Source organism: Dioscorea cayenensis, unplaced genomic scaffold (assembly GCF_009730915.1).
Source record: "Dioscorea cayenensis subsp. rotundata cultivar TDr96_F1 unplaced genomic scaffold, TDr96_F1_v2_PseudoChromosome.rev07_lg8_w22 25.fasta BLBR01002041.1, whole genome shotgun sequence".
Classification (NCBI taxonomy): Eukaryota; Viridiplantae; Streptophyta; class Magnoliopsida; order Dioscoreales; family Dioscoreaceae; genus Dioscorea; species Dioscorea cayenensis.
In genome coordinates, this window is record NW_024088432.1 from 1 (window position 1) to 26,022 (window position 26,022).

The following is a 26,022-nucleotide window of genomic DNA, read 5'->3' on the forward strand; positions in this document are numbered from 1 at the left end:
GAATTCCCTCATGGCTATTTCAATGGCAATTGGATTACTTGTAGTAATTACACATTGTTTCATAAATCTATTATTGCTGCGACTACTTGGTATATTTGGAAACACAAGTGTGATGCTATGTTCAAGCAGACTGCTCCTAATTTTTTTGTCATTGCTGCAAAGGCGTTTGCACATGCAAAGAATTATTCTAATGCTACAACTCCACTCGTTGGTCGGAAGCTTCTACTCAATAACTTTTCAAACGCCGATGGTCCCTTCCTCTTCATCTCGACTTCCTTTGTGCCTAGGAATGAGGTTGGTTACTTCATTTCAAATCACAATAAGTTCATTACTTCTTTAGGTTGTGGACCTATCAGTGGAAATTCCCGTATATTGATTGAACTTCAAGCCCTTCAACTTATCCTTCATGAATTATTAAGAGACCAGGTGCATCTTCATCACATTTTCACAACCAGCCGAGAGGTTTATCTTGCGCTTAATGGTAACCATCATGATGCTGATATTCCTGTCTCGATCATCAATCAATGAATTCTGGCTATCAATTTCCTGCTCAATAGTGTGGGCAATTCTTGCATACGTCAAGTTCCTGCTGAATGGATTAATCCGGCCAACAAGATGGCAGTCCATGTCAGAAATCTTCATACTATCACTCTTTATCATCAGGGCAGGGACCTCCCAAATTGGATCATGAAAAGCTTCAACAGTGCTGGGTTCCAATTCTAATTCTTACTATTTCTTTTTCGTGTTGTATTTGTTTTTCTCTTTTGTTCTTGTCTTGTTGTTTATTTTTTTCTGTTTTGTAACTTTAAGACTCTTGTAGACCTTTTTTTCTTATTAATAAAATAGCTCTATGAGCTCCCCCCTATTAAAAAAGGAGACAACCTGCTCTTGGACTATCTAAAATACAAATACGCATCTTGTGTTGAACTCCCCTACAACGACAGAGGAACCAACCTGCCTGATGTGGCAGGGTGGCTTTTTGTTTTATAATAAAACTTGGACGATTATCCCTACCCTAGGTTGTTTACGAGTTTACATCCATCCTTGGTCAGGTATAATTTCCTTTTTTTTTCTCAAGTTTAAATTTAAAGTAAAATAAAATTTGGGATCAAAGTAATTAAATTATAACATCAAAGATTAATTTTTACAATTTTCTCAATTTTGAGCAAATCAAAAGTTACGATAAAATAAAATTTTTACATGAAAAAAATTAATTATAATAAAAAATTAAATTTTCAAAGTTGAAGATATTTTCAAAAATAACGTTATCCAAAATTTTTATTTTTTTTATTAAAGGGTAAAGTATGTAGTTTCTAAAAATTATTTTTTTAAACAAAGGACATATTTGTCAAAAAAATAAAATTAGATTACCACCCACTTGCTAATCAAATATAGTCACTTATTTTGGTGATAATGGGATTACCAAATTCCTTAGTAATATTCCAAGGTTGGTAATCACATATTACCATCAATATTACCATCGCCACCAATCCAAACGTGATAATTTTTCAGATTATCACTTAACAGACTGTAATGTGAAAACATTCTCGTGAACCAAATAACCCTTAAAATATCCCAAATATCTCCCCTTCTAAACTCTTCTTTTGGGGAAGGCATTTGCTCATCCTTTGTTGGCCAGCTCTTTGCTTATTCTTCTTCTTCTTCTTCTTTAATCTCTTTATTTAGGCATCTTATGTTGTTGGTCGGGTGTTTGTCTTTATTTTGTGTTTGTTTTTCTAAATGTTTGCTATAATCATCTCTTCAATAATAAAATATTATTACATTATTGCATATATATTTTGTATACGATGGTTTGATTTTGTGTTTTTTATTTTTATTTTTATTATTGTTATATTTTTCTTTATGTATACCATAAATTTAGAATAATAATATTATACATATTACTATTACATATACTATTGCATGCTTATACTCTTAGTAGTACATAACTATACAACAAATTGATAAGTTATTATGGTAATCACTTATTTATGTAATACTAATGTTTATTAGTAATATTATTAGTTATTACACACCAATGGCTCAAAAAGTAATTACCATTAATTACTATAATATGTATAATATGGTGTATATAGTAATTAATAGTATATATATAACACACATTGTATTGCAGCAAGAGTAAAGGTTTTAGATCCTTCTTAGCAGTAGTAATCTTCCAAGCATATATAGAGCCCAGACTGAGAATTCCAATTAAAATAAGTGCTTGGGGTAAAAAAATCTTTCATAGTCACGCTTATAGAGCTTCTATAAAATGTAAGTGTGAATTTTTTTATGCTTTTTTTAGTAGTGGCTTATCGGTTTTCCCAGTAAACAATGACATGTGGGAATAAATTAGATAATTAACAGTACCTACACGAGGAAGGATTATATGAAATAGTAATACCATGTGCCTAATTTTTATTAGAAATCACCATGTAAGACTAAATAGGTTTTTTGAATGACGTTGATAATAAGTTAGTATGCACATCATCATCCACGTTATTTTTTTTCTATAAACTTCAAATTCAAACGGTATAAATTCCTAAAATTTTAAAATTATAAAACATTATAAAATCCTACTTAAAGTCTTAAAATCTTTAACCTAACTACTATGAAATCTATACCCAAACTTTTAAAACCTAAACCCTAAACCCTTAATCCTAATTTATAAGCTCTTAATCATAAGTTGTAATCGATTTACTATTTAAAATTTAGGGTGGGATTTTTAGTTTACTAATTACAGGATTAAATAATAAAAAAATAATTTTTTTCAAAAATAAGATAGCCAAAATTTAATTTGATGTGACAACTTTTGATTTGAGGTGGAATAAAATTTTATGTAGTGTTACCGTTCCATTAAATTTTAATTTATATCTACATAGTATGTAAGCAATAAAAAGGAAAAAAAGCTTTAAAAAAAGAACTTATATAAATAGAATGTCTATTATATATAAATAATAAATAAATAAATACTCTTGATTTTATCTGCAGATCATGCCATGGAGTTTTTTAAAAGAAAATCTCTAAACTGTAGGATACAACAAATAATTTTGTTTTAAAAGAGTATGCTTATGCAAATGTGATTTTAATTAAAAAAATGTTTTTAATTTTTGATTTTTAAAAAATCAAATTATTATCTGTGATGGTATATTTATAAAATTATAAAAATTGATGGATAAATATAGAGGAAAATGCCTATGACGTACACTTCAATCTTTATTGACTTTGTTTATAATAAAAGAGATATAATTTGATGTTTTTTAAAAGGTTAAATTGATTTTATGTTTACATAATTTTTTTATTTCAATATTCAATCATTTTTAAAACATAATTTATATTTCAAAATGTATCATCACAAATTTAGTTTGCTCTCAATTTTTATAATACATAAATTAATACAGCATCCAATATATTTATAAATTTATATTTAAGCCTATAAAGATAAATATAGACATAAGATAGGACCACAAATGAGCTTTTGATATCTATTAATACCAACATATGATTTTTGTCATTAAGTGTTTAATGCAATTTAATACTTATTTTTATTAAATAATAAAACACACCAAATATGGAACGTGGGTTGTAGTATAATTAAGGAGATACGTCACACCTACCCCTGTTTAAGTTGGATTTGGTGAGTGGGAGTAAATTGGTCTTATCACCTCTCAGAGTCTCAGGTGCATGCTGCATATCAAAAGATGTGTGGTTTCATGTCAGTGACCTGAGCAATGAGCATCCACATCTTGGAAGCAGATCATAACCTATCAGTTTCTTATAAGTATCCCATGTTTGGCTTTAAGTAGAGGCAATGCTGACACCTTACACCATCAAATGGTAACATGCATGAAGTGTCAGCTTGCAAGTTTTCCCATTAACATCCTAACCATGGAACCAAGACAATTAGGTGATATATTTTCTCCAAAATATAACAAGGAGAGAATGGAAAAGTACTTTGTGGAAGAGCATAGGATACAAGAGGTGGAGGAAGCCCAGGTTAACTCTCAAGCATCCTCAAGCTTAGCATCAGTAGAGCCGCACATATTTACATGCCAAACTCATGTAGTAATGAGTATGAATATCTAAGATTTCAGCTCTATATATATATTAGCCTTCAATTCTTCAAATCGTGGAATATTTATATGAAATGATTTCATTTGGAGCCTAGTCATATATTGAGCTTAGAAGAAAATATGGAGTTTTTGAAGACATAGCGACGACATATGACATTGCCTAGCATCATTGCCTCAGAGCTTTGAAGTATCTTGCTTGACGACATTTTAAAAAATATATAATATTTATCTTGAAAGCAAATATAAAATAAAAAACTGAATATATACACAATTGCTCAATGAGGGTTAAAAAATGTTTCAAAACATGAAGAGATTTTTGTAAGAAAATCTACAATAGATTTCAAATCTATATCGGTTACAACAATTATATTTCATATAGCTAACAATAAGTTCAAAATGAAGCTTAGAATATGAGACCCCAATATAAAATTTCGTACACCATTTATAATCATAAAATACTCTAAGTAAAATGTAAGTATAAAATTTAATAATAACTTCATGAATATAAAACATAGTAAACAACCCTCATTATAAAATGTGTCCAACTTTGTAAACGCTTCTCAAGTGTAAAATATAATAACAAATACTCATTATAAATTCAGTGAGGTAAAACACCAGAATATATAAATAATATGGCCAATGTAACAAAAAGGGTTGCATATGATTATTAGACATGTTAAGAAAATCATTTTAAACTTGGTCGTGGCCACACGACTAAGCACTGGGTTTGCCAAGGCTTTGTTTTTCATTTTAAACTAAAAATGTAATTAAACTTGTTTTGGCATTGGCCTGAGATCACTCATGCGCCGGGAAAGAGTTTCCAAAAATTCCAAAAAGGTGTCCCTTCTTCTTATCTCTATACTACTCCAATGAGGATATGATACCCCCTGGTCCAACATATTGCCTCTCATTAGGCTGGTCTGTGGATAAACTCCCTATTATAGTAAGTAGATGCTTCAACTGGCTACCCAAAACTTTATATTAAGTATCACATAGATTGTACAAGTACAACATTAGTGACATCTATAAAAGAATAAAATTTCATATTTTCAATAATATTTATGCACAAATAAAATACATGCCAGCACTCTCAAAAGATATCTAGTCACAAAACATATTTGCAAGCCTAGCTAATTATCAAATCAATTTTCATTAAATGCCATGCCTTAAGAAATACAATTTGTAGGCTAAATAATTTGTTAATTCATTTCTTAGAAAATGAATAACATTTTATAAATAAATCAGGGTAATGATAAACTCATGTCAAATCATTCCTCCTTTGGTAAACCTTCCGTGGACACCAATATATGTAGGAACATTTACTAAGATAACGAAATAAAACATTGTGTGGAATATATAATATTTTATTTGAAGGAAAATTGAAGTTTAAGAGGACGTTTAGCCTGACTATTGAATTCACAAATAGAGTGACTAGAGTTATTTGGGTTTGTACACTGTTTATGGCCCAAACGTCAGACACCTTAAGCAACAGTTTTGGGACGAGATTAGAAATTGGCATCCTAACCCTGCGGTTCCTTGAATGATTTGTGGGAACTTCAATTCTATCTTTGCCCCTTCTGACAAATCGAATGGAACATTTAATCGTGATGACATCCGATTAGCCCAGGACTTAATTAAGGACCTACAGTTATTTGAACCACCCTCTTTTAGGAAACATTTCACTTGGACCAATGGGTAATCTAACTCGATCTGGGTTAAATTAGATCGTTTCCTGGTTAACTCTAGCTGAATTGAGATGTTCCCTAGGGTCCTTCAAAATTGTCTCGATCTCGAGATTGAGGTCGAATCATGTTTCTATTCGGCTCGAATCCGGAATTCACATCCCCAAGCCTCTTCCTTTTAAAGCTCGAACAAGCTTGGTGCTCGACGGAAAAATTTCTTTTGACCTAATCAAGGAGTGGTGGGAATCACCCCAACTAGTTGGTTGTGGGGGCGTTTAATATGGCAAAAAGATCAAGCTCCTTATAGAGCGATCAGTATTGGGCAAAAGTGGACTTTGGCTCGATCAAACTAAAAACTGGCACTCTTACATGACATTGGGTTGATCAATGCCACAAAGGAATCACGCCCTTTAATGGAGGAGGAAATGGGAAAGGACTACAATTTAAAAGCGGAGATGGTTTCAATTCTCAAATCGGAAAAGATTTACTGGAATCAAAGGGCTAGAGTAACTTGGCTTAAAGAAGGAGATGAAAACACAAATTACTTTCACTCCATTGCCAACGATCCTGAGAATAGCATTTTTCATTCTTGGGTTTGGTAGGATAATCATGGGGTTGATGATATGGGGAGGATTGGTGACTCCTTCATCTCTTTTTTACAAAGATCTCTATGGCTCAACCAAGGAACATCGATTCTAACTCAATTGGCCCTAACCTCCTTGGGACAAAAGTTACATCACGCCCCGAACCCTAGCGAGGGCAGCGTGGCAACCCCCAGCGACAAGAAATAGGGTCCCTAGCGGCCCCACCTTCGGTCGCCGTAAGGCTCAATATAAAACCTCGTTATCACAAGTACAAAGCTAGAAAACAACATAATAATAATAATAAGATCACAATAAGGTTCCCTTATACTAGGGACCCTAAACATGAGTAGCATCAACAACAGTACAAACTAGGGTTTTAAGATACAACCAAAAAATACAAATACATGAACACCATATAGAGGTCAAGTCTAGTGGATCCATAAAGTTTACATGCACACTATAACAAACCTAAACAAGGAGAACAAATAAATCATTCTCTGCACGCTACGACACAACTCGTCCAACATCGCGATCGAAAAAGAAGAAAGGGGTGATGAGTAGCAGATGTTACCCGATGAGTGGTGACGGCATAGATGTAACGAGTGATAAAGTATTTCAAATAGTAATTCCACAAGAATAATAATGTATAAAAATCAGTTCCAAGTATTTAACATATTAACAAGTAACACAAGTTTCATTAATAGTAAAAGCAAATAGTATTTAAAAAAAAACACAATGAACATAGCTCCAAAAATACAGGCTGGCCTAAAACAATTCCCACGCTTAGCTATGGGACCACCAAGGAGTTTTTAAAACTTTTTAAAATTTAAAAAGGTTCCCTTTCCTTGGTGTTGGCCATTGAGATCCCCGTGTGGTGACCCCAGGTTTCTCACATAAAAGAACCCCCTATCAATGGCTCTGAGCACCTCTTGACCAGGGTAAACCAGGGTTAACCACGCCATCTCCATCGAGGCGGATCGTGGAACCCCCACTACTGCGAGTGTCGGACTAAAGTCCGCCCGTCACCATCAAAACCGAATGCCACAATATAATTCTTTTCTAATTTCCAATTCAAAGAATCCATCACACAATGTTTAAACCAGGAAATGTACATCAAACCATGTTCCATTTGCATATAAATACGGAAATATACATCAAACCATATCTCATTTTAAAGAATCAGCCAAATTTACCTCTGATCTTACATAGCTTAGTGATATCACTCCATCTTCAAGCAATTGCCTAATAATATTATGTCTTAGACGTATATGCCTACTCTTACCATTATATGACTTACTGTTGGCTACTGTACATAGCATGACCATGCTATCACAATGAATTGAAAACAGAAGGAGATGGTTTCATCCAAAGGGAACATCGTGAGGAAATTCCTAATCCATTACGCTTCGATTACTGTTTTTCTCAAGTGCAACAAATTCGACTCCATTGTTGATTTTCTTTGTGCAAGTTTGTTTTTATAGACTTTCCAAGACACTGCAGCCCCTCCTAAAGTGAAAAATAAATCCACTTGTTGACTTTTGTTTCATCCGAATCGAAATCCGATTAGCATCACTATACCCTTCAAGTACTACGGGATAACGAGAATACATTAGTCCAAAAATCAATAGTTCCTTTCAAATATTTTTAATATCCCGATCGAGGGCAATCCAATGATCCTTATTTGGACTATGTGTATATCTGCTCAATCTGCAAACTGCATAAAGCAATGTCGGGGATGAGTACAGTTCATCAAATACATTAAACTACCAATTACTTGTGCATATTCATTTTGAGAAACACTAACTTTATTCTTCCTTAAATGAAAAGCACTATCATATGGAGTTGAGACAGGTTTGCAATTAAATTGATTATATTTCTTTAATACTTTTTCAACATAATTTTCTTGTGAAAGCATTATTCCATCATCTGATTTAGAAATTTTAATTCCAAGAATAAAATGTGCTTCACCCATGTCTTTCATGTCAAAATTAGATGCAAGAAAATTCTTTGTCTCAACTACTATTTCTAACGAAGTACCAAAAATGAGCATGTCATCTACATATAAACAAATTATAACACCCACATTGTTAGAAAATTTGCTGTAGATACATTTATCAGATTCATTTATAAAATAACCATTGGAAACTAAAACATGATTAAATTTTTCATGCCATTGTTTTGGTGCTTGTTTGAGCCCATATAAAGATTTCATAAGTTTGCATACCTTATGCTTGTTGTTAGGAATCACATACCCTTCGGGTTGATCCATATAAATTTCTTCTTCGAGATCTCCATTTAAGAAAGCTGTCTTAACATCCATTTAATGAATAATTAAATTGTTAATAGCAGCTAATGCAATTAAAATTCGAATGGAAGAAATTCTAGTAACAGGAGCATAAGTGTCAAAGTAGTCAATGTCTTTCTTTTGAGAATATCCTTTAGCTACTAATCTAGCTTTATATTTATCAATAGACCCATCAGGTTTAAGTTTTTTTCTTAAAAATCCATTTGCAACCTATAGTTTTTGAACCAGGTGGAAGGTCTACTAATTCCCAAGTATGATTAGATAAAATTGACTCTAATTCACTATTAATAGCTTCTTTCCAAAACACAGCATCAAAAGAAGTGATTGCTTGAGAATAAGATTGAGGATCATCCTCCACAAGAAATGTAATGAAGTCATTTCCAAAACTATGTTCTTTCCTAGTCCTTTTACTCCTTCTTAATTCAAAATCAGAAGCATCAACATTTACTGAATCAGTATTAGAAGTAATATGAGGTGAATGTGCAATGTTATCAACACATGATTTCAAAGGAAAAAAATATGTTCGAAAAAAATCTGCATTTTTTTAGACTCCACAATAGTATTAGGTTCCATAATGTCACTCTTAACAACCATGAATCTATATGCAACACTATTTAAAAGCATATCCAATTAACATACAATCAAAAAGTTTTGGGACCAATTTTTCCTCTTTTTTTAGAATCGAGGGTAATAGTACTTTTTGCTAAGCAACCCCAAACCTTAAGATATTTTAAATTAGGTGCATATCCTTTCCATAATTCAAAAGGAGTTTTACCAGTTTTCTTAAAAGGAATTCTATTTTGAATATGACAAGCTGATAAAATGGCTTCTCCCCATAAATTATTAGGAGCGCCTGAACTAATTAACATAGCATTCATCATATCCTTAAGAGTTCTATTTTTTCTTTCAGCTATTCCATTAGAAGCAGGTGAGTAAGGGGGAGTTGTCTCATGTATTATACCATGGTTTTCACAAAAGGTTTTCAAAAATATTATCTTCATATTCTCCTCCTCTATCGATCTAAGTCTTTTTGATTTTTCTTATTTAGTTGATTCTCAACTTCATTTTTTTATATTTCATAAACATTTCACATGCTTCATCTTTTTGATCTAAGCAAGTATAAGACAGTATATCTAGAGTAATCATCAACAAAAGGTAATATAATATTTCTTTCCTCCTCTAGTCATTGAATGTTTTTAAATCACCTAAATCAGAATGAATTAAACCTAGTAATTCGATTCCCTTTCAATAGTCTTACAACATTTTTTGGTAGATTTAGATTCTACACAAATCTCACATTTATCAATTTTATTGGAATCTATCATGTTATGAATCAAGCCTAGTTTTTTCATTTTCTTGATGTATGAAAAATTCACATGTCCCAATCTAGCATGCCATAAATCAATTGAATTCACCATGTAGCGAGAAGAGGATGCTTTATTTCCATTGTTAACATTGAGTACATTGAGAATAAATAAACCTTGACTACAATACCCCTTCCCAATAAAAAATCCATTCTTAGACATTATTAATTTATCTGACTCAAAGGCAACTTTTAATTCCATCCTTTTCCAAGCAATGAGAGCGGATATTAGATTAGCTACGAAGATCGGGGGCATGCAACACATCATTCGAAATAAAGTCTTTTCCTGAAGTAAGTTTTTAGAAATACCTTCCCTTTTCCAAGAACCGGAGAAGGAGATGAATCTCCCATGAATACTTGTTCCTCACCTTTGGCTAAAGGAATGTAGGATTGGAAAGCATTCCTATCAGCAGAAATATGACTCGTGGCTCCAGAATCTACAATCCAGTCTTTTGCATTCGCCACCATAAGTGCTTGAGAAACAACAGCTGCTATGATATCATCATTGCCTCCTTCCGTTAGGTTGACTTTAGCAATTGTCTCCTTTGGTTCTTTCTTGTAATGATATTGAGATGCATAATGCCCTAGTTTGCCACAAACATAACACGCACCTTTTCTTTTTGTTTGAAAATTCTGATTAAATTTGAAGCCATCCTTCTTTTGTCCGTTGAATCTTTGTGCAGAGCCTTTGAAATTATTTCTGGTTCCTTTGAATTTCTTGGGAATCCTGTTGAAATTCTGATTTTTGTTTGATCCTACTTCAATGAGATTCGCCTTGGATGAGAGTTCTTTAATCTTGTCTGCATTATCCCTTTGCCGATTCTTCTCTTCGATTCGGATATGTACAATGATGTCTTCAAGAGTTATGAGTTTCCTTTTATGCTTCAAGTTGTTTTTGTAATGTTTCCAAGATTCGGGAAGACGTTCAATGAGGAAGCCGGCAATGAATGCATCAGGTAAGATGATTTCTTCATTCTTCAGATCATTGACCAGAACATGATAATCATGAATTTGAGAAGATACATCCTTGTCTTCAGTCATTTGGAAATCAGAGAAATTTCCTATTGCGTATTTCTGATTCCCGGCATCTTCAACTATGTATTTCTTATGCAGTGAATCCCAGATTTCTTTCGCTGTCTTGAGATCGCAGTAGATGTCATACAATTCATTTGAGAGAGTGCTGAGGATGGTATGACGACAGATCTTGTTTCCTTTCTCCCAGATTGGCAAGGTTTCCGCATAAGCTTCTGATGTTGGGTCCGGCTTTGGTTCAGTCAGGATATGTGCGAGGTTGAACATGTCTAGCGCCGAGAACACCTTTTGTTGCCATCGTTTGAAGAACGTGCCCGGTGAATTGATCAATCTTTCGAGACGTCGGGAAGTGACTTAGCGGTGGTCATCGCGTTATCCATAAATTTGTTCTTAAGATTGTTGGAAAATCTTTGATTTGTTGTTGGAGCGAAGCAGGGAGCAGGGATGACGAAGGCGAGGGTGTGCAAGAGCACTGTCCTTAAGAACAAATTCGCCTTCCTTTTTGCAGTGCGATAGGAAACTCAAATGGCGTTGTTCTCCAGGATTCAACAGTCCGATTCTCTGTTCGTGCACCAGAACAGAGAACAAGCGAGCGCTCAGAGAGAAAGAGGAAAAGATAAAGAATGATTCAAATCTGGTGATGGATCAGGTTTTAATATTAGTGGAAAGGCGGCAAGACAGAGGGACGCGGACGGCGAAGGGGCATGGCAATGGGTGGTTCTCGGAAGGTGAAGAGACACGGCCGGAGCCGAGGAAGTAGTTTAAAAAAGCGCAAAAGATTAAAAGTTTAAATATAAGATAAAGGGCAAAAAGGTAAAAAAAACCTATTGCGTGACTGCACCCAATAAATCTGGTGCATTCGTGTCCACACCATGCGCCTACGTGAGTTCAGAATTTCTAAGCTAATTTCCGAATCCAAACCCTGAAATTTGCACCCCCCTGCGCCTGCGCGCGTAAGAGAGCATAACCACTAAAGCAAAGTTAAAGGATCATAAATAGTACTATATATAAAGTGGATGAAGTTCTTGTAGCTAGGCAATGTGGTACTAAACTTTTAGTGGGAATCTTTTGAAACAAATATGGGCCTAAAGTATATGGACCCTCAAACAAGTGCCGATGTGCAAATCAAAGACAACTGGGGCTCTCTCTCTAACCTGTCGGCAGACATCATGGGAGCTGTGGTGGTCATTATTTTCGTGGGAGGGATAGGATGGGTCGTATTTTCTCTTTTACGGCAGCGTATACGTCGCATACGATGGTCCTGGAAGTTCTTCCCATGCTTTTCCGGAGAAGTGGAGGTGGAGCTGCAGACACCTCGTGCCGGAGGTTATTGAGAGTCTTGGTGTCTGGGGCGCCTCGCGCCCGCCTAACCCTATCCACTTATATATATACACAGTTAAATATACATTAATACTCTGGTCATACTAATGCTTTGTTATATATATATATATATATATATTTGTGTATATATATATTTGTGAGAAGTGTATTTGTATGTTATTACTTTTTTTTTTGTTAATATAAGTGAGGGTGGCTTATAGAATTCACTCCCCCCTCACTACACCAATTCTCAGTTTTAGAAGTACTTTTATAGAGGTGGTTATTAAAAACCGGCTCCATATGTTATAATTTGTTTTTTTAAATAAATTACATCCTGTTTCAACCCCAAATTAAATAAAACAACTCTCTCTCTCTCTCTCTCTCTCTCTCTCTCTCTCCATTCACTCACTCACACCCCTTTCTCTCTCTCTCTCTCTCTCTCTCTCTCCATTCACTCACTCACACCCCTTTCTCTCTCTCTCTCTCTCTCTCTCTCTCTCTCTCTCTCGCTCTCTATCTCGCACGATCTTCGCCGCACCCCCCCCGCCCGCACCGACGATCACCACACCGTACCGCACCTCCGCACCACCGCCGGTGAGTTCTAACCGCCGCACCGACGAGCGCCTCCAGCGACAGCGGAGTTGGTTACGTTAGAATTTTCGATGCGGCATCGTTTAGCGATCTCCTTCGCGGTTGTCGTGCTAGCTCTTCATCCCCCCTATATATACTCACTTTCACTTCCCGCCCCCATTGCTCCATCTTTCTCTCACTTTCTCTTCCTCTCTCTCTCTTTCTAGGGTTTCAGGTGATCTTAATTCCCAGAGATGTTTTGCTAATTTTCATGCCATTTCTTGCTTTACATCATTATCAATTAGAGCTTTGCCGATCTTTTCTTATGATTTCTTGAAATTTTTACAGTAATTTTAGCTTGTTGAATCGATTGTTTTATCAATGAGAGCGAGCTCTGCTAATATGATTTCTTGCGATTTTACTGTAATTCTAGCTAGCTTTATATCTTTATCATCTCATCGGGGGCTGTTGATTATCATTCTATAGATCATTAGCTAGATTGAAATTAATTGTTCAAGTGCTCTCTCTGCTGTGACTGCTGCGATGATGTGCTTCCTTGCTATCTGATTTGCAGGAAGAGCTAGCGGCATATATAGTCCACAGAGAGTTAGATATGCTAATTTCTCTTTGTTTTTCAGTATTAACATTGTAATCTGCCATTTTTTCATTAGATCCACAAGCTTCTAGCATTTACAAATAATATTAATGTCATTTTTTTATTTTTTTCCTGAGATTTTTACTGTAATTCTGTTTGTTTTCAGGTTTTTCATTAGATTTTTCAGTGCATATAACATCATTTATTGAAATTAAAATGCAGCATGAGATGATGACAATTAATCTCTATCTCAGGCCATATTATAAAATGAAGGCATACATAAATGTTTCATTTTAAAATGAAGGCTTCAGTTAAGGCATCCAGATGTTTTTTTTTGCCTCAGTTTATTATCTTAAAAGCCTTCAAAATTTGCAAGTAGCTCATGCTTTGGATCTTCTTTCTTAATCAGTGGATGCCAGAATTCCGTCGCTTTGCTCCCAATGTTCCAATTGTTATGGTGGGAACCAAACTAGGTGTGTGTAATCTCTTAAAAACTTATCAAGAAATGTAGTATGACAAAAGGTTCCTTTTCTGTTGTATGATCATTGTTATCATTAAATGTTCCAGACCCTCGTGACGACAGAGGATATCTTGCTGATCACTTAGGTACTATTGCAATAACACCTGCACAAGTAAGTGATCAAACCTGAGAAAATTAATTTTGAAAATTTTCCTTGAGAGAGTTTTGACAATGAAGAAAAACTTTCATTGTTAGGGAGAGGAACTTAGGAAGCAAATTGGTGCTTCAGCATACATTGAATGCAGCTCCAAGACTCAGCAGGTACATGATAATCATTTGAGTAGTCAGTGAAAATAATACAAACCATGCATCTTAAATACTCTGAATATTCCTGATTTTGTTGGTTCTAATGAGCAGAATGTCAAAGCTGTTTTTGATACTGCAATTAAGGTGGTTCTGCAACCTCCTTGAAGGAAGGAGATCGCCAAGAAGAACCCACTGAGCGTAATCAGTAAGCCTATATCAGCTGTGCTTGTTGTTTGTCTAGGGCAGATGCTATGGCTGGAATAGGTTAGATGTTAGTATTATTTTTTGTCCTTAATGCTTAAGATAATATGAATATGTTCCCTTTTTGATAGTCCTTTGACTGGAAATAGTTACAATCATTATAGGCGTGATTGAAAATCATTGCCTTTCTCATCTCACTTTCATAAATAACCTGGCAATACGAACTTTTTCTTTTGCGGTACTTTAATGATCTACATGTTTTTGATCTTGATCAATTTAAGGTGAGCTAGATTGCTTCTCTATTGTATGTTCACTAGTTGGCATATCTGTATTTGTTGTTTGGTGCATTTTATATGGTAGATTAACACACTTTTTGTATCTCATTAGATCATGTGTTAAACTATCTTTAATTTAATTAATACCTACCATATATGCCTTTTATTGTAGTGGCAAGAAATAAAACCCCGACCTGGAGCCATGTGGCCAAGCCCAAGGGGTGGTTTTTCGACTACTGTTTTCGAGGATGAGGTAAAGTAAGTTCGGATCGATTGTTCTCTTTCTTATTTTATCACTATAATTTTTACTTGAATAGTTTTTATTTTTTTCCTCTCTTTTTGCTATATATTTCACTGTGGCATCTGCTTGGACATTCTAGAGGAGTATGAGACTCCTACCACGACTATATTGAAGGTGTTTTTTTCTACGTCATTGTTTTTTTACTTTTTTTATATTATTTTTGATTTTTGATATGCTACAAATGACAACTTTTATTGTTCAATGATGTGACAAGTTTCTTAACTGAATTGACCAAGTCCTTTGTTTTTTTTGTGTTTTTTGTGTCAAGTTGAAATATCTAAAACTGCATTATAGGATCCATGTTTTAAAACTTGGGTTAAAAAAAGTTGCATGATGCCTGAAACATTTGTAGTAGCTGCTCATCTAATAATGCTATCTATATAACTGATGTTTCTGAATATGCATGCATGAAAACTTTTACAAAGCAGTAAATTGTGGCATATTATTATGACCTTTCAATTTATTCAAAATCATCAAAGCTCTTAATTATTTTTCAAATTTGCACGTTCTGCTATCAATTTGCTCACTCGTGATGGTTATGAAACCAGATGATCCCCTGGTTCCTGAGATGAATATACGCACACACACATATATATGTGTGTATATATATTTTGAGAAATATATAGGGTGCATAATTTTTGAGATGGTCTTTCGCAATGTTAAGTCTATTTTGTTCTTTTATTTTATTTTATTTGTTTGGGAACACAACATGATCATTTTAGGAGTTTCTTTGCTTGTCTTTGTGGTTTAGTCTGGTATATATTTGGGATATAATTAGGTCTCTATTGTGAATTATATGGTGCAATTTTTTGTTATTTTGGTATACTGTTTTTTATTTTTCTTTCTGTGTTTGTTTCATGCTGGTGATGTTCTAATGAGCTTGTTCATGAATGAGCTATATGGTTTCCAATTAGATAGTCATCGTTGGTATGATCTATTTTCTCCATCTTGGATTGGATATTGTTTCTATTTTAAGATGGCCAGTTTGTTTGAAGTTGCTTCAATGCAAAATTTCTATGTTATGGTTTTCTTGTGAGGTAGTATTATTTACCTTGCCCATGCCATATCATTGTTGTTTTAACGGTGTTGCTTTTTGTAAGAAGTGTATATACCCAGAGGTGGCAAACAAGAATTTGCATTTAAAGATTATCTGATTAGGATCTGAATTTAAAATTATTTTCTTCCTCAATCTCACAAGCTCCTGGTTCATATGTTAGCCTTTTGATGAAGTACGTAAGTCTTTACTCTATGAAGTTCATGTTTAATTTAAGACTTTGAGTGGCCATATATTTGAGGAACTAGACAGTTGTGATCTATTTTAGTTTGATTGCACAAGATTTGTTGATGGGAAAATAAGAAAATTCATCTATAGTTTGATCGCACAAGATTTGTTGTGATCTATTTTAGTTTGATTGCACAAGATTTGTCGATGCTATACTATCTTGAAAGATATTAACAAATATCTTTCGAGATAGTATAGCATCAACATAATAATAAATATATATAGATACCATCCTATCATATTTGAGCATTGACACGTGTAAATATATATATATATATATAGATACCATCCTATCATATTTGAGCATTGACATGTGTAAATAAATATATTTCAAGATAGTATAGCATCGACATAATCTTCTAGGATTCTTATAAATCTTCATATATACATATAGATACCATTATATCATAATTGAGCATTGACACATGTAGTTACTCTTTCCCTATATATAGATCTTCAGTTTTCTTTGAAAATTGAAAGCCTGTACTAATACACACAGATGGAGTGCAAATTATGGTTTGTTGTGATGGTTATAGGACTTTCTCTCTTTGTCTTTGACAATGGTGTCCATGCAACCATACCAAAGGTATTAGTTTGCCTAATTTTTTTCCTCATTTGTTCACTTAAAAAGTGCTTCTTGAGTTAGTTATGAAATTCGATAAATGCATTCACGTGATAAAAGAAAGAACACAAATGAAAGTACAAATTTGAATTATACATATTTATTTGTATGCATAAAAATCTTCTGCATATTTCTAAAAGAATGAGTAAATCCGTACTAGTATAGATTTATTTGCTTACATAAAAAGGAATCTAAGAAATTTTTGAAGGTAATGAGACGGGAAAGAAATGTAATACCAAGTACTCTAGTCTAAGGGTTGTGCGTTTAATATTTTCATAAAATCTTTTTAGTTGTTCCTTTATGAAAAAGATATATATATATCAAACTAATGATAATTTTTACGTTACATAAGAGAATATCTATCTACATGATTATAAAATTACAGTTCTCTTATTGTAGGGGTGTGCTAGCAAAAGAAAAGAAAAACACTTTTTGAGTGTTAAAAATATTGCTTTAAATTAACTAAAGCATGCCCGCATCAAATGAGAAATTTATTTTTAATGTTTCATAGTAGGTAGGACATGATGAACCGAAAAGGTAAAATAATTGGAGGTATTTTATAAGAAAAATATATTTACATTTCTTTTTATAGTTGATATATATTTTTACTAATATATAAATATATTCACAGGAAAAAATGATGAAACAGAGTTTATTGTGGGATGAGATGTTCAAGAATCAAAGTTCTGTTTCACCGAACGATCAACCCAAAGATTTAATTAAACATGTAAGTTATTGGATAGGGAAATTTTCACGATTTTCATACTCTCATATATGATCACGAGAAAATCATAATTACATACATGCTCTTTTAAAATTGAAAATTTGTTTATTTATTTATTTTTTAAATATGTAAAATCTAACCAGTGATAACTATGTCTATTTTCTAAACAATATCTATGTGATTAATTAATTAATTATCTATCTATAATGACAAATATGGACAAAGTGGTAATTAAACAACATCTTGTAGTATTTTTATTGTATTTCTTAACTTTTTATATTTGACTTTAAGATTTTGGAGTAATATTATTGTCTAAATTCCCACAACTTCTTCACTTGTTTACAAGAATATGTTTTATTTTACATTGTTCAAAGATATAAACTTCGTTTGAATTCTTATTTATATCATATATATATATGTGTGTGTATTATTATATTATTCTACAGTTTATTATTTCAAGCATAGGCATGGATAACTGAAGAACACCAAATTGATTATATATATAATTATTTTTCTAATTATTTTTTTTTTTATCTTTCTTTAGTGGGCAATATACCAAGCTTCAAGTGGTCTTTTTAAGAAGTTTTATGGGGCTAAGACAAGTCTTTCAGTTTATGGAGTTTCAGATATTAAAAGTACCCAACTAACCTTGGCTTCTATTTGGATTTCCAATGGATTTCCTGGCGTAAGAAAAACACTCAATGTAATATCCGTTGGGTGGATGGTGAGTTCTTATTTAGTTTTCTATTTTTTTTTTATGCATATCTTTCTCATACCTCAAAGTTTAATTTACTCATCAATATTCTAAAACCAATATGTTTGTCGTAACACAAAGAAGAATGTTTGCTATACTAACTTGTGCTTCTCTTGTATTTGTATAAGTGATTGGTGATTCCACTTCTAAATCATTCCTCATTAATTCTCAGGTATATCCATCTAAATATAATGACACTCGTACCCATTTCTTTACACTTTGGACGGTAAGATTCAAAATTTTTTCTCTTACGTGATTTATAAATAATGTCGATGTGTATTAATTTTTCCCCCTTATTTATTTATTTTTGACAAATAGAGAGATGGATATCAAACATATTGCTATAACACTCAATGTCCGGGCTTCATACTTGCTAATACGAGTAATATCGTTCCTGGAAGTCCTATTGATCAAGTTTCTGCTTATGATGGACCACAATATAATATAACAATAAAAGTCTATAAGGTATATTCTTACCTTTATCATTGTTCTTATTGAATGAATCATGCATATATATACATACCGTAGTTGGATCGATCTTCCATGTCAACAACCATGATTTTCTTAGTCACGTTTATAACATAACTCTGGTATATGTTCTCATTTTGTTATTTTTCTTAAGACTTAATTATTAGTACAACTTCCCTAAAATTCACCCCTCCTACATGGGAAAATAGATCATTTTCAACATGATATATTTAAAATAATAATCAATAGAATTTGCGATTATTAACAAGGTTAATACTTTTTTTATTTTACTAACATTGGCTACAGAATTTTATGAAACTAATATGTTAACAGGACTCCGCTTCTGGTAACTGGTGGTTGTATTATGGACCATCTGGTCAATATGATGACCTATATGCAGTAGGTTATTGGCCGCGTTCGCTTTTTACTGGATTGGAGGAGAATGCATCTTATATGCATTTTGGTGGGTCCGTGATATATCTTAAAGATGCACAAGGCCCTCCGATGGGTAGTGGTCACTATCCTGAAGAAGGAGAAGGCAAAGCAGCAACCTTCTATGGAATGCAAGCTCTTGATCAAAATGGCAGTTTGTATGACTTTAAAGATAACCTCATGGCCATACAAGATAAAAAAGAGTGCTATCGTGTTAGTGAATTTAGAAACAAAAGATTTTTCTATGGTGGCCCTGCTCATTGTATTGATTAGAATTTATGTGGTTCTTAAAAAAAATCTTCAAATAAAATTTATCTATATTTGGCTGGTACTTGAATGTGATTAAGTTTATACTTAATTAAATTGTTAACTAACTTTCATGAATCGTTCATTGAGTACTAAAAGATTTGTTTGAATTTAATATTGTTGAGTTTGGCTTTTAAGATGTTTTACATGATAATGCAAGCGAAGATGGAATGGATAATAAGATTTAGTAAAAAGAGATTAAAATAGTTTAGACAAATATTCTCAGTCTTATAATCATTCCTCAAAAAATAGCAAGTAGAAAATATAATACAATAAATTCTTGTTTCTCACATCCTTGAGGAACCATCTCCACAAGGTTAACAATACATAGAAACACCCTTTCTCTTTGAGTACCAATCTTTTTTGGCCAACATTTTATAATATATTAATAATATTTTTGTACAATAAATTTTTCAAATATATTTCCCAAATAGAGTCTGTGCAAGTTGACATTCGCATCAACATCCAGGTCAATCTTTCTCTTTCTCTCTCATAATCTTTTGTTTTTTTAATTTCTCTTTGAGTACTAATCTTTTTTTGGCCAATATTTTATAATATATTAATAATAGTTTTATACAATAAATTTTTCAAATATATTTCCCAAATAGCATGTATGCAAATTGACATTCACATCAACATCTACGTCATTCTCTCTCTCTCATAACCTTTTGTTTTTTGTTTTAAAAAAAAAAAGCTTAGAATTTTTTTCATCATCCAAACCCTAACCCTTTCCCTCTAACTTAGTGTTTATTTATAATAACCTCTTGGTATTGAGCATTACAATATCTCTTTAATTTCTCGTCTTGATCCCCACTAGTGGTTACCTTTGATACTTGTTCTTCTTCATTTATCCCGCATGTTGCATGTCTTCAATATTCTTTGCCTTTCTTTCAATGCAAAGCAATGTTATAAAACCATTGTAATTCCTAGAATCAACAACTCTTTCATTGCTTAAGCATGGATCCAGTGATAATAGAAACTTAATTTTTTAGTTCACTTTAACTCAACATGATATATATTAGGCATTTATTTTTTTTAATAGAAGATATTGTCTAAAAATTGAACCCAAATTTTCTATTTCTAAATCGCACTCTTTTGTTTGAGCTATTTATATTTTCCCAATTGTAATCGCTTTAACTTCAAAAATTTTACTTTTAAATCATCATTTTTTAAATGATTTTTGCATCAACATTTTTTTTTATTATGATCAAACTCTTTGATAAAACTGAAATTTTTTCTTCATTTTCTCCCTATAAATTGTTAATATGTTCGTAATAATGATAATAATAACCTTAACTAGTATTCTGAAATTTTTATTAAAACAGTCATTCTAAATTTTAAAATTTGTTTCATATACGCTATAATGAAAAAAAAAAATCTCCTCTACCCAACAAAAGAAAAAAGAACACTATCTTTGAATTTATAATATAAAACTAAATTTGCACACATACCGCCAAATGTATGAATTTAAAGTAGATATGCACCAACAAAATTCTCAACATAAAAATTTAACAATTCAATTTATATAACCATTTGATTGTATATATTATATCCATAATGGGAAGGAGTAATGAGAAGTGCATGATAATACTAATTTTTATATTATTTTCTACACTCAATTATTATTTATTTTGAAGTTTATTTGGAAGATGATGCTTAACATGGTGTAGAATGTGATTTTAGATGACGAGCAGAGCATAAATAGAGGAAAGAGCTTAAAGAAGCAATTGCAAGCTAAAACAAAGATTGAGCTCCCTCGATATCATCAACAAGAAAACAGGCCAGACAGAACACCTTACAATCTTCTTAGGACTGTACTTATGGTCGTAAGACTCATCTAGAGAACCTTGCTTTGGTATGTGTGTGTTGTTTGTCATTTGATTTGCATGAGTACTGGACAATAAATTGCAAAATTATTGTGATACTCTTTGTATTATTCTATATTTGTTTTGTAATAAAAAAAACTTACATGACAATGTTGTATGAATTTTTCTCTCATTTTCAATATTAACCACTTTAGCATAACTATAGGCTGAAGACCTTACGAGCTGGACTTATGCCCGTAAGATAAACTATAAGACCCAGCCTACCAGGGGCACACATGCCTAGAGGTCGCAAGGGCCATCCAAGGAAATTTACGATCCAGCACTTAAGGTCATAAGATGGACCGTAAAATCGAGCATGTGCCTCCTAGCTCACCCTGAACTTCCGTAATTTTCCATGACACGGTTCAACTCCTCTTTCAGTCTTGATAACCACAAGTTTTTTGAAAGAAGAAAATAAGCCAGGCTAATTGGACCACCATACTAAAAATATAAAGCCACAAAATTTGCCCAAATATGTACAAGAATCCAACAATAGGAGAAGGCCAGAAGAGAAGAAAGACAGTAATTAAATGATCAAATGACTCATCCAAACCCTGACAATTAAACCAACTAATGAAATTAAAAACCCATGTAAAGCATGACAATTAAACACCAAAAATTTCTGCTATACAGTTTAGCAAATGCTGTAATTTGATTCCCCCATTTTCGGCTCCATTAATTGTTTATCTCTTAAGGAAAAAAAGTATTCGCTGGTCACCTACCATGAAAGCTACAAGTGAACTTCCACCAGGTGGTGAAATGGTACAACATTAACTCCTATAATGTATAACCATGTGCTACAACATATGTTAAAACTCAACAATACTTGGCAAATGCACTTTAACCTTTTCACAGAATATTTGATATTCATACTTATTTTTCCTAACAGAAGATATTTTAAATTTTCCATAGGCAACATGGTTTAATCATCTTTTTTAGGGGCCAAGTGATGGCAGAACCAATGCTATCGACTAAAAACTATGGAGTACATAATAGAAAATTGAACCCATTGGCACATATGCGGTGGTAAAATTGCTTATGTAACATTTTTTTCCCAAATCATTTAAAAAAAGAAAAAAAATAATTTTGCATTTGTGTTGTCATAACTCGGCGCAATGCTTGCAGAGCCTTTACAATCATGTTTTTGCCAATTAAACCCTCCTGTCAAGTGCTCCTTAAAAAAACTATCTTTCTATTATTTATCCTTACGAACAAGTAAATGTTCAACTACCCCACAGGAAAAAAACCTACCTTTGTATTATTTATCCTTACAAACAAAGAAAATTTTATATCAAAATTTAGAAAAGAAAAATATACTATGACCAAAATACCCTAAAAGAGTAAGATTTCTTCTCATCCTTTCACACATTCCAATGTAATGAAGGGATCACCTTCAATAATAATCAATAAAGTGAGGATATTTTTATTAAATCTGCCTATCCTAGAAAATTTATTTATTCCACCTTATATTTTTAAACTTCATACATCTTTTTTTTTTAAAAAAAAACTTTTCTTTATCCTTTTAAATCTTGATTTTCCCTCATCTTTCTTATCTTTGCAAGATTTAGGGATTTTTGTGAACTTCATGATTTTGGAAATTTCACTTTCCTTTAGTTTAAATTTTGATATGATGTGAATCTTTACCCAATGGTTATGTTTCTCTAGAAACAACATGTTTTACTATAATGCTTTGAGCTACACTATATATTTACATACTAGGGTTCCCAAATATTATCAAGTTATGCTCAAGATTTTAATTTAAAATAGGCTTATATATTAATTCCTACGTATTGCTATTGATTCATCATCCACGTCATTCTTTCTTTCATAAACTTCAAATTCAAACCGTATAAACCCTAAATTCTAAAAACTATAAAACAATATAAAACCATGAATCTAAAATCTTAAAATCTTAAACTCAAATAATATAAAACCAAATACCCCAAATTCTAGAACCCTTAACCCTAAATACTAAACCCTACGAGAGAGGGTTTTGCAGTTTACCATTAAAGATTTAGGGAAGGGGCTTCCGTATGGTTTAGGGATTTAAATTTAGGGTTTATATGATAAAGAAAAACTATTTGGAAAAGAGAGATTACGAGAGAGAGAGAGAGAGAGAATGACATTGATGTCGATTTAAATATTGGCTTAGCATTCATGTCATTCAGAATAGCTATTTGGAAAACCTACTGTGTAAAAATAACATTACTTTAAATTCCTCTAATAATGCAATTCAAGCATCTATGTATCTGATTTTCACCTAATTCAATTGTTATATACTCTTAGATATTTTTGATACTCGATGCTCATGCCCTTAAAAAAAACCCTAATACCTTTTCAACTTTGCCAAAGAGATAATTTACATCGGATCATTTCATGGGCAATTAAGCATAAAGAAATAGCTCCAAAAGTATAGACTATAATCAACTTAAAACTAGTTTCCTCTCCTTTCCTTGTCCAGCAACTGGTTCATTATGCATCCATTAAATAAAGTACAGTCCCAATGCTGATTAAGATAATTATCATTTTTAGAACCAGTGATTTTTGCTTTTTAAATTATATCATTCTTTATCTAGATTAGTATCAACAATGTCAGAAGATTCTCCATGCTGGCTTTTACCTGGCTTTCCCATACACCCAACTCTAGGCAGGCACAGACTTGCCTGTACTATCAAATCTTCCTTACAAAATTGCTGAGCATGGTAATTGTTATTGTCTTTCATATAGTTTCCAGGTCCTTTGAAAGAAGTAATTATCTTTCAGGAACAGAAAGCTCAGCATTGTATTCATTTCTCATAGTTCAGTTGCTGCATTCTGTTGGCTTTGGAGCTAGACTACAACCAACCAGCTTATTGGACCTCATTGAAAGGAAAATCACTTGATTTCGAGCCAATTTGACCTTGAATAACTTGAACCTAATCAATTTGCCACGAATTGACAACAGGAATTCTGTTTCCAAAGTCATTTGAAAATATCAGCAGAAAACTATCTCAGTTCATTCTAGACAACCACCCTTCAGTGTGGGCAACAGTTCATTGGCATCTCCTTCAACAAGCGGATGGGACACTGCTAGTTTTGACTGACTGGCTTATTTATCATATATTTAGCACTAATTTTACAAGACTAACAATGAGATCCCATACTTTGAGCACCCTTCTCTGGTAACCCTAAGTAATGAGAAGAGCACCATTGAGATCATTCCTAAATTCTACATCCCATTGAGAAAAAATGGCTTTGGCTATGTAACTTTAAGGTATATATCCAACATTCTTTGAAATCATAAGTGACAAGAATCTAAACAGGTATTAGTCACTCTAGGAGTGGAAAACACAGCTTCCTACAACTCCCATGGTTTATCAAATGTTGGCGCATTTGAATAATACCTTCATGATAGCCTTGATAGGTTTTTTCTTCCCTTAAATCTGGTTGTGTAATTAATCAGTTCAGCCCATGTGAGGAATTATCTACTTTGGCCCATCCTATACCGGGACTCATAATTTTATCATATAAAAAGCGCTTCACATAATGTTAAGGTCCAAACTATACATATAACCACATGTTTATTTTCCTTATTTGAAATGGGACTATTTAGTTAATCTTCTAAACAGGATCCTAAACCCAATCAAAATTATGAGTTGGGGCATCACAGGTTACTTATGGAAACTTTTCTTATATTATAGAGACAAGGCAACCAACCCAAAATGTCTGTATTATACCTTGCTATTCCCCTAATCAACGAAGCCTATCCTCTTTATGAACCAACCTTGGGACAAAAAGTCATTTCCTTGTAAAAACACGCCAGTAATTCTTTCTCAAAAATTCTCCAAATCAGCAGAGAGGTTCATCTCATGCAAATTTCAAGAAACTGATGAGATCTCTCCAATCTTAAAGAATGGTATTAACAAATGAGACTGAATGTGAACTGGAAACCAAGGATCTGAATAAGGAAGCAGTCAAAATTGTTTACTATGGAATTCTTAGCACCGTCATAACTTAAATTGAAAAGCAGGATAGAATAGATGACCTTGGAATAAGTCTCCATTAAACCCATTGCTATTTCCACTATAAGTTGATTAGGAACAAAAGATTACATCCAAAACAAGTGCTAACAAAGAGCTGCCTTAAGCTACTCAATGCTAGTAAAATTTTACAACTCAAAGTACACCTATTTAATCAACCTTTCAGTTAAGTGATTAGCTTAACAATCTTAATGATTTTTTTTTTTTCAATTTTTTTTCCTGAGTACACATATTGTTGTCTCATTATTGTATGTCTGCCTTAACAGAAGTTTCAAGCTCAATACACCTTGCAAGCAATAGTGAACATCAAGTGCTACAAGATACTAGTACAAACCAAACAATTTTAGCAGGAAAAAGCATATATAATCCTTCACAGTACGTATCATCCAAATCAGAATCACTTTGTTTTCAATTCAAACACCTTTTTTCTCTAGTCTAAAGAGACTTACATTTTGGATCTGTCCCTCGATCTCTTCCCCAAGC

General features: G+C 32.8%; 2 protein-coding genes across 2 annotated transcripts; both read left to right on the forward strand.

Annotated features, from left to right (window-relative positions):
* The first annotated feature begins 12,294 nt into the window (after positions 1 to 12,294).
* LOC120257360 (rac-like GTP-binding protein 2) lies at positions 12,295 to 14,498 on the forward strand. The gene is made up of 5 exons (XM_039264839.1): positions 12,295 to 12,381; positions 13,934 to 13,997; positions 14,092 to 14,156; positions 14,240 to 14,305; positions 14,402 to 14,498. The coding sequence occupies exons 1-5, from the start codon at positions 12,295 to 12,297 to the stop codon at positions 14,453 to 14,455; spliced, it is 336 nt and encodes a 111-aa protein (XP_039120773.1). The 3' UTR covers positions 14,456 to 14,498.
* A 1,580-nt stretch (positions 14,499 to 16,078) lies between these two features.
* LOC120257359 lies at positions 16,079 to 19,667 on the forward strand. The gene is made up of 6 exons (XM_039264838.1): positions 16,079 to 16,935; positions 17,603 to 17,698; positions 18,240 to 18,419; positions 18,622 to 18,675; positions 18,768 to 18,914; positions 19,251 to 19,667. Exons 1-6 carry the CDS (start codon positions 16,849 to 16,851, stop codon positions 19,620 to 19,622), a joined length of 936 nt encoding a protein of 311 aa, XP_039120772.1. The 5' UTR covers positions 16,079 to 16,848; the 3' UTR covers positions 19,623 to 19,667.
* Positions 19,668 to 26,022: the final 6,355 nt, after the last annotated feature.